Below are 15,533 nucleotides of genomic sequence, written 5' to 3'. Positions count from 1 at the left end.
ATAGTGCTCTGGGACATGCTGAAAACAATAACATGGAAGTGTATCTCCACAGATTTTATGTTCAAAAGAAACGCCTGACCTGTCTTATCTGGTTTCAAAGATATCTAAACTACTATCTACAAATAATACTTCTTAATGTGAAATGTAACATCATCCAGTTGATGTCTGGTGACTCTGTACGTCAATGTGGTATAATGGGAGCATAGACAAGGTTTTACTTGAATCAGATAAAGTCACATTCTGGCAAAGGAAAAACTTTCCAGGCATGAAATCATTAAATGTGAGCTAGATCGTAACGTCATACCTAACAGAAAAACTGTTCAGCACTGCAGACTCTGCAGAGAGACGGATGCTTTAATTTCAGGAGGTGTTACTTTCTTCTTCCTCTCTTATCTTTGAATAATAAAGTTGTTTATTTCCGGAAACTGTGAACTCCCTTTGCTACACGGTGCCTTCACAACCAGCCAATTCTCACAGGTACAGCCTCACACTTCTTTCTGTGAACTCAATTAGCACCACGCTGCATTCTTCTCCGCAGACTTTATTTTTAACCTATAGAACTAATTGATTTCATGTTCCAACTGGGCAGAGTGCACACCCCGCTCTATACACGAAACCCTGAAGTTATCAGGCCAAGGCGGTTACAAGAACCATACTTTCCTCTCCTCTGGAAACCAAGAGGAGCGACATAACCCCAGCAGGAAAAAAAAGTGTTGATTCAAACCAGGAAGTTAACCCCTCACAGCTGTCTAGACTAAAAAAGACAAATATTATCTCTTGTTGACCTTCCATTATCAAAAAGGCAGTTAAACAAGCAACTACTACTCATCCATTACGAAACACTCAGATAACAAGATGGGGACGCCATTGAGAGCAAATGGTTGAAATTCCACGACCATGAAGAGGATATTACAAACACCGGCCACTCTCTCCATTCAGACATATTTAAAATAGCTCTGCTACCGCATAAAGGCAGGCTAAATGCATTTCATGCCATATTTGTCAGCATCCACTCATGCCTCCAGCCAAAAAACTTGGGATAAGGATCACAGAATGTGGAAACAGCCATCACAGTTATTTATTGCTGCATTTAACCAAACTGACTAGTGTAGAGCATTAAAATAAAACGTCAGAGGGAAAAAATGATGAATGGAGTGCACACGGTGGTCCTGACTGCACGAAGAGAGGTCAGAAAAACTCCTGTTGATATCTAAAAAATCTGCATCAACAAGTCATTAAACTAGAACACCAGGAGAGTCAGAAAAATGATTTTGTTTTCACATTTTAACAGAGATCTAAAGACCCCAGAGTCAAAAAAAGTCAGATAATTATTTTTTTTTTCATTTTTATCTGTTGTGTCCTGTTGATTTTTATAAACCGTAACTCTTCAACTCACTGAAAACACTCACAGATGTTGGAAATGTAAGATACCACACACACAGCAGAGACTAATGGCTGATGCTTTTAGTTTTAGTCTACCAACAGAAAAATACACGTCCTATACCAAGAAATCATCTGACAGCTGGTTTTTCTCTACCTGATCTGAAAATCAACCTGTTTTACATGTTTTGGTAAAACTTTTCTATTTTAACCCTATAAATGCTAACCTCTGAACCAGCAACCAACTTCTCAGTAAGGATGTAGGGCTATACATGACAAAAAACTGATATTTCAACTGGTTTTTCAAGAGGAGGTCCCCCCCCCCCCCACACACACACACACACACACACACACACACACACAAACCAATCACACCATGCGTACTTTGGCGTCAGAGTCTCCAAAAAAAAAAGGCCTTAAGATTTTTGGTTACTCCCTTTTTTGAAAAAGAGTCACTAGAGGGGTTTGCAAAGCCACGAAGGTGGTAACTCTGCTCTGAACCTCTGTTATTGTCTATTTTGAAATGTTCTGCACTAATATGAACTAATAATTTGCCGCCAAAGACAGACTTAAGGTTTATACAAGAACATATCTAGGATGAAATGCAAAAGTATTGTTGTGTTACGGCCTGGGAACACGGAAACTTTTGAAACTATCTCCAGAGTGGAATTTTTCTAAAAAGCTGCTGCCATTGACGCAAAACAGCAAGCCAGAGCTGTCAGTGGAAACTCTAACGTCAAGGTCTGCTTTTCATTGTGGCAACTTAAACTGCCATTTACCAGACAACAACAACAGTAAAAAAACGGTGGACTATTGTGTTTTGTCTGTGCTGCTGAATCTGCTGAGTCTGCTGACTGCCTTTCAACTAAGGCCCTGCTTAGAAGTTGACGTTTCATCTGAAAACACTAAAACGCAGTGAAAAAAAATCTGCGTTTACACAGAAATGTTGAACAAGTGGAGTTGGGCCGAAAAGCACGAGCACAACACGGTAGTACACAACGATTGTGACATCGGTACTGTTGGACTCTAGTATACTCTTGCGCAAAGCGTGACACCAGCATTACCACTGATGCTAGCTTACTGATCATGACGCAATGGTGTCTGCAGCATTTTAGAAAAATTCCACTCTAGAGGTCGTTTTAAAAAGTTTGCATTTTAGGTTGGCTAAAACGCCGTTTCACCGTGTTAACGTGTGGCCGAAACGCAAAAATACTTTTGACTTTCACCCTAAAACCATTTCCATGGAAATGTGAGGCCTATACGTGCATCTGTTGCACCACTTCTGTACTCGTCCTGTTTTGTTTATTAGCAGCTGTCCAGACTTCTTCTGTGCAGTGGAGGGGTGTGTCTCTACAGTTATATCGCCAACTACAGGGCTGGCATGTATACTACAGCATTTTCAATCCTTCAGCGTGTCTGTGCAAACACAGATTATTTTACTGCGTTCTTTGCGTTTTTGCGCGAGACTGTGTAAATAGGGCCTTACTTTAACGTATAGCTTGTGTATGCATGAACTGGTCTGTGGTCTGACCCCTGCCCATGACCAGATCAATGAACATTTGCTTGGAAATGACTGAACACCCTCTGCTGTTTTTACCCATGTTCGAGTAATTAGAGCCTTTGTCCATTTAATTGTTTTTAAAAGGACACGCAGTACGAAATAAAAAATTTGGTCACCCATTTCTGAAACAACTCTGTGTTTCGTCTTTACTATTCTGTTGTGCTTCTAATGGTCAGCTCATCTCCTGATTGGCTATCATTTTGCATCATTTTGCATCAAGTGCACATTCCCCAGCTGCAAAATATTTCTACATGTAAAACAAAAACATTCAAAACATAACTTTTTGAATATTAAAACTCTTTGCTTTGTTGAAAAACAGTGTTAAGATCTAAAAGTTCCCCACAGAAGGAAGGAGCTGGAGACGCAGATGCACAGAGAGGATGTGTCACAGCAGAGCAGACCTGAGATCTGTTGGTTTCTCTGAAATCTGAAAACATTTCATTTAATTGAAACGTGTTTGATCTCCTTTAGATCTTCCAGTTTTTCTACCACAAGACAAACAAGTGATGGGCAAAATCATAAAATCAAATTAATATCCCAGTAGACCTAATAATACACCAAGAAGTTCATTTAATATCATTTTAGGACCACAGGCAGAACAGGAGGAGTATTAGCATACAAAATAATTTCATTTAATCATATTAAAGTCAGGTTATCACATCCGTGGTGGAAAAGAACATTAAAAGAAGCGTCGTCTTACCGTCTGGTTGTCCTCGTAGAGTTTGAGGTCATAGCCACTTAGCTCGACACAGAAAATGATTGCAGTAACGCCCTCGAAGCAGTGGATCCACTTCTTCCTCTCTGAGCGCTGTCCACCCACATCCACCATCTTGAAGGTGAGCTCCTTGAAGGTGAACTTGTTCTCCACAATGCCAGTGGTCATGTCACGGGACCGAAGGATGTCCTCTACGGTGGGGATGTACTCGAGCGCGGAGATGCGGTCCAGGTCATTCAGGTAGTAGGCAGTGTTGTCCTCTAAGTGGTACTCGTTGGAGCGCTGAAAGCATTCCTGGACCCCTGAGTCGGCCCACAGACGCTTCATGACCCCCAGCAGCTCTGGAGTTATCTCCCCCTTGCTCTCAGCTGGTCCCGTGAGGGCAAAGAGCTGCACGGCGTCGTAGGCGCGGTCAGCGTTGTGAAAGTCGATTTTGAGGGTGGTGAGGGCACGGATGATGCGGGTGAGGGAGTCGATGGCGTTGTACAGGATGAGGGGCTTGTACTCCTTACACGCCTCCAGGTTGAAGCCTCCGCTGTGGATGATCTTCATCTGCTTGACGATCGTGCTCTTGCCTGAGTTGCTGGTGCCCAGCAACAAGAGCTTGATCTCGCGCCGCTGCCTCTGACTCTCTGAGCGCAAGTGGCGGTCGATTCGCCGTGAGCGCCGAGCCGCTTCCTTCTCCTCCGAGCTCTGACGGCATCCCATGGTCCTCCACCACGTGGTGAGCACAAAGGAACTCGTGCTGCTGCTTGATGGGGAAGCAAATTACGATGAAGTATTGAGAGAGGGCGGCGTGTTGGGGGAGGCAGGAACGGGTGCTCTGCGAAGGTCGGGACTTTCTCAGGAGCGTGGACAAAACTTCAGGACAGACTAATCAATGAAGGTTGACTCAGGAAGATGTCATTCTTGGTGTGTTGGGTAAAGCAGTCTGTAAGTCCTGTGTGGGCAGAACCCAGACTTTTGGGATGCCCACACAGTGCCTGGCACTGAGGTCGGATCGCCTGCTGAAGCCGAGGGGTCTGGGGCTCATAGCAGGGGCTCCCCGCTCAGGCAGAATCTGGATATGGTCAGCGTTTGTCAGTGGAGGAAGCGTTTGGGTTTGATGCGTATGAATAGCAAAAGTCCCTCACTCTCCTCCCACATGGCTCTCGTTGTGTGTTGGCCTTACGCTGCTTCTGCAACTCTTTCAAACCTCTGTAAAATCTTTTTCTGCTTCTTCTGTGCTTTGATATCTCCCTGACAACCGCAGGCCTCTTGATCTGCCAAGAGAAAAGAAAAGATATATTAAAAACATGCTACAAAGTGTAACAGCCCTTATTCAAGTGGAAAGACTAGAGCTGTGCTCAGCAACTGGATCTAGCCAGAGGTGAAACATTAGACCACAAATTTCTGTTTTAACACATGTACCCATTAAACTAACAAGTAATAATGTGTCAATTAGAGGGATTTAGAGCTGCTGGTAAGTGTGTTTTTCAACTTGGAGAGAGCCCGGCTTGCTGCTTGCCCCTGCTTTTAGTCTTCATGCTGTGCAAAGCTAATTAGCATCCTGCTCTGGCTGCACACTTGAGGAAGGAGAAGGAAACAAACTCTGACATTTTCACTTTGAGGACAGTGGACGGAGGAGGAGAAACGCAGCGCAGTCACATCCATGTCAACCTGCATGTTTAACATTCAACCTCTGTCTGCATCGCTCTGTGTACACTTCCTCTTCAGACTCTGCTCCCAGCAGCCACACACACACACACACACACACACACACACACACACACACACACACACACACACACCTCACGCTCTCTGCGCCTGCAGTCCTGTGTTACCATACACTCTAATTTCAGCTGACCACACCTACCCATTCAGCTCTGCCGCACACACACACTTAGTATTACATACACAGTCAAGGTCAAACACACACACATAGAGACAGGCTCTCAACAACAAACTCCTCCATTTGAGAGGATGCATAATAAACTCCTGTGTGTAATTCTCTGTAACCATAGCGTCTCCTCCATTAAATCCCAACGCCTCTCTCAATCCTTCCTTTCGGTGCACCATACGCTTGAAGCTCCTCAGCAAAAAGGCGTCAGGTCAAATGGTTATTTTCTCTCACAGAGGAAAAAAAAACAGGCTTAAACCAGCAGGTGCTTTCGTGCATTTGCGCTGCTGTAAAGCCCTCTTTCCTTGCCCAGACATCTGTGCTGTCTAAACTGTGATCAGGAGGAGAGAAAAACATGATTTCTGCATTTACTTGGTTTCCTCTTACTCCTGCTCAAAGCACAGTGAGGCTTGATTTTAGAGCAGTGTTACCACAGTTACCTTCAAAAAGTAATCCAATTACTGATTACTCCTTTAAAAAGTAACTTAGTTACTTAACTGATTTCTCAATTTTAAAGTAACTAATTAGATTTCAGTTGACTTTATTAGTTACATTCATCACCTGCCAACAGCACCTGCAGCTGAATGATTTGGCAAAATTGTGGGATTGAGGTTAAATTGATAATAAAGAGTCTACATGTGTAGTTTTAGAGGAACACTCAGTGATTGTTGGTAGCTGTGTAGTGTCTACTTTTCAGTTGAAACAAAAAAATTCATTTCATACATTTTGAATTTTAAAATACAACTAAATAAAGCTTTTGCAGTACTATTTTTGATGCACAACAGCACTGTTTGGTTTAATTTTAGATTTAAAATTATTATTTTTTATAACACTTTGTTTTAGTCCAGTTTGGTTTTTGTTGGTTTCAATATTTTTGGTAAAGCTGTAGTCTGCTGACCCCGTATTTGTGAAACAATAAGCAACTAGAAAAGCACTCAGAGAGTTCAAACGTCCACCAAACATATTGTGATTGTCACCAACACTTTAGTCCTACTTTTATGTTATACTCCCTTTCAGCAGACTGTCTGCTACAATTTGGTGTTAGTTGCAGGTTTGCACAATAATTTGTTTCCTGACAGTGTTGAAAATGATGATGACCCAATACATATTTCATGTTCTGGATCTTAGTAACCAGAATATTTTCAGGATGTGGATCATACTTCTACATCTGTCAGAAATTATGGTGACCTTGTCTTGTATTGTTTTGCAAAGCAATCCGACCATTTATCGTGGAGTTATATACACATTCGGTGAAAACGGCCCTATCTCACAAAAAAGTCCTGGATCTCGATGGTGATTAAGATCACCTCCAAAATTTGACCACTTCTTCCTTATCCCATTTTGAACATTTCCTGAAAATTTCATCAAGATCCGTTCATTAGTTTTTGAGTTATAAAAAAACACAACCTTCTTGGCGAAAGTAAAGATAAATGTTGCTGTAGTGTGGGCTCACATAATCCTCTGTACCTTGCTCGGGGCACCCCAGTCTAAAAAGTGTGGGCACGCCCCTGCTTGTTGCCAGTGCTTCATTGTTGCCTACGTTATGTTGCTCTGCTCCTCAACGGATGGATTTGTGCTTAACGGAGGGTTGGCAGCACAGAGTGATCGACAGACCTTCATACTGTCATCTTTAGCTGACACAAACTCAAAACAGTGACTGTGTTTCCAGCTGCAAATCCATGGTTGTTGTCGTTTGCGTAGCTGGCTGACGCGACTTCTGTCACTCCCAGAGATGCAAGGAAAAAGAAGATTTTGTTTCGTTAAGAAAAATGAAAAAATTGTAACCCACAGTGACTTAAATGAGTAACTTTAACCTGATTACTGGTTTGGAAAAATTAACATGTTAGATTAGTTGTTACAGAAAAGAGTGTTCAAATAGAGTAACACATTACTGAGTGACAATGGATTCTGTGACTGAGTAACACGTTAGCAGCATGATCTGATCCATTGTTTTAGTTCATCATGACTTAAAAAAATTCAAATTTGATACTCTTGCTTCGCGATCAGTGCCTGTTGGATTCTGGGAGAAATGGACTCATATTGAAACATGCTGCATCCTACTGGCTGAGTAAGAAATATGAAATCATACTGTGGCCTAGTTTTGTTGGCGTAACTTTACTCCCGCGGACCTGTCACATAGATGGAGAGGAAGCATTTCTCAGAGCCGAGTGAGTGAGTGAAGTCCAGTCTTCAAATGACTGAGAGAACAAACAGAGCAGAACAAAGCCATAACAAAGCATCACATCACAAACAGAGTGGGGAGCACTGTTTCCTGGCTGCGGGCACCTGACTACCCTCTGCAAACGGCACAGGCAGCCAAACCGGTTAATGCACACATCACTGATTTCCAGAGCCTATGAAACACATTAAAGCTGAACATGTGTGTGTATGTGTGTGTGTGTGTGTTAAGTCTCATTCACAAAATATGCAACTCTCGCATTTCTTTCCTGTTTTGAAGTCTTCACACTTAAGATAATTGCTAAGGAGGAGGGATGCAAGCGGTGCAAAACCAATGCATGCTGTAATCCCATTAAAATGGTATTAATAAAATTCTCTGTGATGTTAAATTGAATAAATAAAAGTGAGGTCTGTTGATGTCTACACCCTAATAGTGAGTGGGATGAAAAGCCAGGAACGAATGCGACCAAAAAATTAGCAAAACTTAATCAAGAATGTGCAGACTGCTTGAAAATGCTCCTGCTTTGAGTGTTAATTGGAAAATAACTGTAAACACGAACACCTCAAATTTAAAACTGCATCCTCTCCTAACTCATACCAATCTTTGTTTATGCCTAACCGTATTTTCAAAATAGAGCACAACCTGTATGTGATCACACAACCAGCCCCCTGGAACAAAGAGGAGGTGTGTCACTTTAAGGATAAGTGAGTGGAGGCAGATCCATGGGGCCCACAGAGAGAGGCCAGCATCTCCGTGTATCATGAGGGCCGGGGTAATGTGATAGCCAAGATGAGACCGAGCCCGGTCACTCTCCTGCCCCCCCTTCTCGTCTCTGGGTGCACTCGGTCCATTAGCTCTCCTCATCACTCTCTCAGGTGCTTAGCTCCTATTATTAATTCACCATGCTGCAAATAATTACAATCACACTTTGCGTTAGAGATGAGCTCATGCAGTCGCAGTGTTCCCGCCGTATGACCGCCTCAGTCTTTCTGCTTTAAAAATGTGGGTCACTCACGTTAACATCCAGTTGTAGCTTTAATCTGTCAGAGGCTCGGTGCTATTACTCAGACACAATGTCTGAATAATGACAGATATATTCAGCGGTATCTGTGGATACTGTGACAGACGGAGCCGTCTGAATACTTTGAAGAAGATGACGATCAAACACACCTGGGTCTTAAAATAGATAGTTTCTAGATTTGTTGTCATTTTACAGCCTGAAGGGTAACAACGCAGCTCAGGCAGTTGATTCTCATATGGCATGAAGACAACGGTCAAATAACCGCTGAAAACATCATTTATAAATGAGAACAAAAGGTTGGCAGGTTGAAGCTCATCTGTTTGCAGATTCAGTGGGCACATCTCTGGGTAAATAGTGACAATGAGCATGATGTTCCAGGCCGCTAGAGCCATCATTCAGCCTCTATTCCACGTTCGATTACAGAGACATTATGCAACTAACCATATAAACTGTGTGCTATAAATTCTACATCAGACATAAATATTTTCAACACCACTATTAGAAAAAAAAAAAGCTTCATCAAACAGGTATGCTACCAGAGCAACTTTCAGCAGACCCTTACTCACTACTGCTTTAACATTATGAAGGAAGTGCTCTGGGGTAAATGTATATATGACAAACACAGGAGCAAACGTGCAGGAAGATGTTTATGGTATGCTCGGCGTAAGCCTAGAGTCAACGTGTCTCTCCTGTAACGAGAAGAACTGGTTCTTTGGGTTGAACTGAATCAAAGACTAAACAAACACAAAAGAAGAATCTTGATACCTTTTCCTCACAGGTACAGTCAGCAGCCCATAAAATGTCACATCTAGTTTTTCACCATGGGGGAAAACCATAAAGTGTGTAAAATATAGATGTAGTCTCTGTGATGTCACCTGTCTGCAGTTTTTGAAGCCTTTCGTCTTTTTTGGGCCACATTGGAAGTGAGGCGGGCTTTAAGCCTCCTATTGAACAGCTACAGGGCTCCTGCCTGTCAATCAGCTGAGCTCTGCCTCTGACTGGGTAAAATGGGGAACTTGAGGAGCCAGGTAGGGAATACAAACCACTAACTATGATGCTGAAGAGCAGCCATGTGACTTTCTGCACCATAAACTAAAAATCTGAGTTTAAAGTTTCATTCGCGAAATAAAGCAGCGTCAGAGAAGAATATTTTTTGATACTCATAGGATTTGGACTGAAATACTTTGGTGGTGGTGGATATTTTTCTCTCAGTGGCTAAAGAGTGCACACCTATAAAACTCCAGCCGTGTAAATCAAACCACAGTGATGCATGGTGATATCATTTTTCCTTTGTTTTTAATGTGAAGTAATTAAACAGATGACTCAGCAAATTAAACACTAAATAGTATGACTAAAAATGGAATTGTACTGACAAGAATCAATTTAGATTGTCCATTAGATTAATGTTTAACACCAACATGGTCAGTTTACATATTATATTACATATAAACATATTTTTGTAGTATTTCCGGTGAGAATATTTACATATGATTTTCATAGGTAAGTATTTGTAAATTAGGTCTAAATAATTTTCCTGCAGCACCTCATAACCGTGACTAACATCTGTTGAATGTGCTTTCCTTGTTTCCACTGTATTTACCCAGAGTTAGGTTCTCACCTCTGATTGGTCAGCTCTGTGTCATGTGAGCAGGTAACAAGGAAGTCCAATTACTGTTATTGTACCAGTGCAGTGTGAGCTTAAACAAGCTCTATCAGATAAACGTCCTCACTTTTTTTGTTTTTAAAGTTATTTTTTGGGCTTTTTATGCCTTTGATCAGATAGTAGAGGACACTGGATAGAACAGGAAACAAGGTGAGAGTGGGGAGTGACATGTGGGAAAGAGGCCACAGGCTGGATATGAACCACCCACATGAGGGTGAACCTCATGGAGCGCGACCTGGACCGCCAGGCCATCTGCGCTGCTGACTTTTAAAAAGTTGTAGGAGTTTTTTTACTCTAGTTTGTGACTCATATCCCAAAAACTGTCCACAACAGAGAGCAAAGGAGATGCTACACTGGGAGCTGTCGGGCTGTCCAAGCTGGAAGTGCAGAGCCTCCATCAGCGCGCCATGGAGGTACTTCCTCATCATTTCCCATGTATGAATTTAGTTATCCTCATCCATAAAAGTATCAATAACACAGCACCTCATGCAGCAAACTGAAGTTACAGATTAGTATTTATCGCCTATACGACGCGTCAAGTATTGAAAATTCATGCTGATGATTTTTACAATTGACGTAGTCATTATGTTGACAAACCATTGCAGCTTTGGCTTAAACATAAAAAATAAAAAAACACAAAAATATGTTTTCAAAGAAAGACCTAGTATTTCAATCTGTACAGTGGATCCACCGACTTTCATTGTAGCAGTTTGGCTTGCAATGATCAGGGTAACTTTACCTGATCACATTAACAACATCCTCCAAACTTTTCACCTCCCAGTCTTTGTCTAATCCTGGAGTCATCTCTGTGTGGTACTGTCAGTTTCAGAGAGGTAAATATCAGGGTGCTTCCTTAACCAATGCTCATTTGCGTCATGTCACAGCTGTTTGACAGAGCTACACGAGCGTGTTAATTCCAATATGTGTCGTGTGAAATCCACCTCGCCTTGCTCCCGTCTGAAAACACGTGATAAAGTTTAATTCATTTAAACAGCATGTGAGCGCAGGTAATGCTCCGCTGCAGCGGAATAATACGCCATGATGACGGTGATTGACAAATGTAGGACAGCTGTGTGTGTGCGTGTGTGCTTAGGTGTTTCAGGAGTACAATGTAGAAAATGTATTATTCTTGTGAATGGAAAGTGAAAGATGTTAGGGAGAGCAGGTGACAGGCACAGGTGCACTTCCAGTCACCTTGTAATGGTTTATAAATGAGGCATGCAGGTGTGTTTTTGTGCTGCGGTCAGCAGGCTTTCATTTCAAGGGAGACTGCAGGAGCTGTTTAAGAGTGAATCAACCCGCTGGGAGGAATAATGCACTTCAATTTATTTGTCTGTTGTAAAATAACTGTTGTTTTAAAGCGGGAACGAGCACACAATGTTTCCTGTACTTATTTACATCAGCACTAACCAAAAAGAGAATTTCTCATTCATCTCAGCTGAGCATGCCGAGGACTTCACTTTTTCCTGTTTGGACTCTGCCTGAAAATGAAGCTGCTGTTTCATTGGTTTTCATTAAGATCAGACAGTCAGGCACATGTAGAGCGGTTATAACCTTGACTATTCAGAACAGCATGCTGCTATGGAAATGTGACTCTTGGATGACTGTACAGTAATTCATATCCACATGCCCTGTAGGTTACCAGGCCCCAACTTTGTGTCACCCACACTCGAGCTTCTCCACAGCTGGCTTCAAACCTTACAATATCCTCACTGCTCACTCTGCCTCTGCCTCTGCCTCTGATTCTTATGGATGTTTGTACGACATCAGAGAGCTTCAGAGCCCCTCCGGCAAACTAATAAAAAACATCTATATATACAAAAGCAACTGAATATCTCACATGCCTTCCTCACATGCTACAGCTGTGCAGGGCTCAGACTTGAGTGGCTGGAAGGCTGCTTCCTGCTTCTGAGGAACTTTTACCGTTCTGCCTCGCAAAAGGGAACTTTGTGGTTTTTCACAGAATCGTTTTAACAACCGTTCTCAAAATCCAGGGGTTGAAACAGTAGAATAACTATTAAACTGTGCTTCTACGACAGTGCTGACATTAAGCAACCAGGGTAAGAGTTTGGCCCATGTGCTTAGAGGGACTGCTCAGACGAAGGATGTTTGGTCTTAGGCTCAGATTAAGTGATTAAAAATTATAATTCTTGCTGAACAGCACCACAATAACAAGATAGTCAAATAAATCACTCATCGTTTTTTTATATAATGTCTCAAAACGCTGATCAAATGTCATATTCCTCACCATGGTTGTGCTATGACTATATCAATTTAAACCAGCAAAGATAACAGATGAGATCTCATACTGCAGTTGGTGTTTTGATCTTGAAAATCGTATAGAGGTTGTATGCAGCTGTATATGTGTAACCATCACAGTGTGAAAACATTACCCAGCATGAAGGACCAAAGGCTGGTGGTCTTGGCTTTGCTGACTCTGTGATCCTGTGTTTAGGCACGTTGAGTAACTTGTGCTTCATTTTGACTTCTATATATCTTTTGTAAAGCCCTTCAGGAGTACTTTTGATGATGGATGAAGTCCAATACCTTCAGAATGCCTGTATAATGTAGGGTAGAGGTATTGATAAGATTTTATTGACACCAATGCCCTTATTGGTTCTGCTTATTGAACCAATTCTGTGTTGATTCCCTTATCAATTCCTCCTCAGAATATTATACTTAACAATATAATAGCTCATAAGTAAATAGAACGAATAAATGTGACACAACACTCCTGGTACCAATGTTGCTGCCACCCTTGCATGATTAACAGTGTTGCACAATTTGCATTGTTACTGATTGCTCTCATGTGATGTAAATAATCAACAAGGGAATGGTCAAGCACAAAGGCCGACGGCATCGATGCATTGAACCATTTCTGATCAATTCTTAACATGAACTGGTTATCGACACCCATCCCTACACCAGACTGTGCACGAAATGAACCAGAAAATGTGTGAGCTCATTCTGATCTTCCTATCCATGCCACCAGGAATGAAAGTCAAAGTGCTTTGAAAAAACAAAGACTGAAATGCACCTGAGGGCTGCACGGTGGTGCAACGGGTAGCGCTGCAGCCTCACAGGAAGAGGGTCACTGGTTCGATTCCCAGCTTGGCCGGTGGGCCTTTCTGTGTGGAGTTTGCATGTTCTCCCTGTGCATGCGTGGGTTCTCTCCGGGTACTCCGGCTTCCTCCCACAGTCCAAAAACATGCTCACCAGGTTAATTAAGCACTCTTAATTGCCCCTAAGTATGAGTGTGTGCGTGAAAGGTTGTCTGTCTGTGCCAGCTGTGCGATTGGCTGGCGACCAGTCCAGGGTGTACCCCGCCTCTTGCCCAATGACAGCTGGGATAGGCTCCAGCCACCAGGGACCCTAAACAGGATAAGCAGCTCAAAAAATGAATGGATGGATGGATAGAAATGCACCAGCTCTAGCATCATACTCTGAGGGCTGCAGATATGGAAGAGCTCAACAATCAGTTAAAAATGTCACATTCCATCTCTATCTTAAAAATAAAAAAACTAAAGTTGGGCCCCCTGACAATATTTGTTTAAATTACTGTTTATACCAATGACCTACCAATCTGATGAAACCACATGACCAGGATCGTCTGTGTTTGTTATGTAAATCATTGTTGTTGTTTTGTTTTGCTTGTTGACATTTCATTTGTGAGAAACTTGACCTCCGGTTAAAAAATTCAAATTGCTTCTACTGTACGTATCAATGTGTATATATCCATGTTGTGTATGTATTTGTGATGGTGTGTAAACATACTACTCAAAATTAATTAATACAAACAATGCAGTAAATGCAAGCTCTATTCAGAAAGATGGACAGTAACAAATAGTGTATATATATGTATACACACACACACACACACACACACACACACACACACACACACATATATATATATATATATATATATATATATATATATATATATATATATATATATATATATATATATATATATATATATATCAGCCTCTGTCTGGAATGCTTCATTGTAGCTACTGCCTCTTTAAGGCTCCCTGCTCCACAAACCCCCTCCCCTCTGATTGGCCAGCCCACTGAAGGCCTGTCTGGGACAGATCTATGGTCAAACCTCTGTGATTCCAACAACATATGAACATGTAGAGGTTTGAGAATCCCCACGCGTTTAGTCTGAACAAGCAGCATTGTAACTTAATAGGCTACGCTACATACGCTAGATACGCTAGGCGCTACCCAAGTAGCTGCCTGTTGCAGCAGCTCTCTCGTCTTTGTCCGTTTCTTGTAATTTTTTCGTCTCTTTTTCGTCATCTTTGTATTTGGAGTGGATCATCACTTTGTATGGTTCATTGTTGGTCACGGACACCAAACTTTTTGTGGCTTCGGTGGTATTTTTTACTACTTTTCTCCTGTGTTTGTCTGGAGATCCTACATGTAACCATGGCTGCATTGTTTACATGCGAAATTAGCTGTTAGCAGCCTGTAGCATGTCAATGCTAACTAGTGTAGGGCTTGATGATTTCCCTCGAGCTGAGGAGGGGGCAGTGAGGACGACGTGCTGGTTCTCGGATGTGAGCTGGGAGGTGACGATGTGGACCTGTCCTTCCATCCATCGTTGTTGGGAACGTGGGATCTCGCTCCGGGGGATGGATGAGCTAGCTGTGCTAATCCAGCGGCATCATGCTGTTCACGGACGTGGCTGACGGAGCTGACATCGGACGCCGCGACACATCGGAGGAGCTTCGCCTGCTGTGAGCAGACAGGATCCAGGAGACAGAGACTGAACAGACTGCTGGGGAGGCTCAGTCCTGGACCCTGTGGAGGTGGAGACTGGCTGGGCTGGAGAGTGGTGGACGAGTGGTGGACGGGATGTCGTCATCTAATTTCTTATGGACATATTTGCACTTTCTGTACTCTTTCTTACTTTTGTTTTCTTAAATGCTGCGGTGACTCCTGAATTTCCCCTCGGGGATAAATAAAGTATTTTCTATTTCTATTTCTATTTCTATTTCTAATACTGATTCCACCCAAAAGCAACAGAGTGCTACAGGTAATCATTCCTGCCTGTGGCCATCAGACTGGACAACTCCTCACTCTTTAGTCACAAGGTTTTCTCCAGACTTATTTTGGTTCAAGCTAAT

General features: G+C 42.3%; 1 protein-coding gene across 1 annotated transcript in view; it reads right to left on the bottom strand.

Annotated features, from left to right (window-relative positions):
* gnaz (guanine nucleotide binding protein (G protein), alpha z polypeptide) overlaps positions 1-15,533 on the bottom strand; it is a 47,771-nt gene that overhangs the window by 17,163 nt on the left and 15,075 nt on the right. The window contains exon 2 of the mRNA XM_074690401.1: positions 3,642-4,918. Within this exon, the coding sequence (XP_074546502.1) occupies positions 3,642-4,364 (723 nt within the window). The 5' untranslated portion in view covers positions 4,365-4,918. The remainder of the gene's footprint in view (positions 1-3,641; positions 4,919-15,533) is intronic.

This window comes from Halichoeres trimaculatus, unplaced genomic scaffold, assembly GCF_033239565.1.
Source record: "Halichoeres trimaculatus isolate MK-OKI-2021-1 unplaced genomic scaffold, fHalTri1.1 fHalTri1_scaffold_16, whole genome shotgun sequence".
Classification (NCBI taxonomy): domain Eukaryota; kingdom Metazoa; phylum Chordata; class Actinopteri; order Labriformes; family Labridae; genus Halichoeres; species Halichoeres trimaculatus.
Note: the sequence above shows the minus strand (reverse complement) of the source record. Positions and strands in the feature narration are given on the sequence as shown.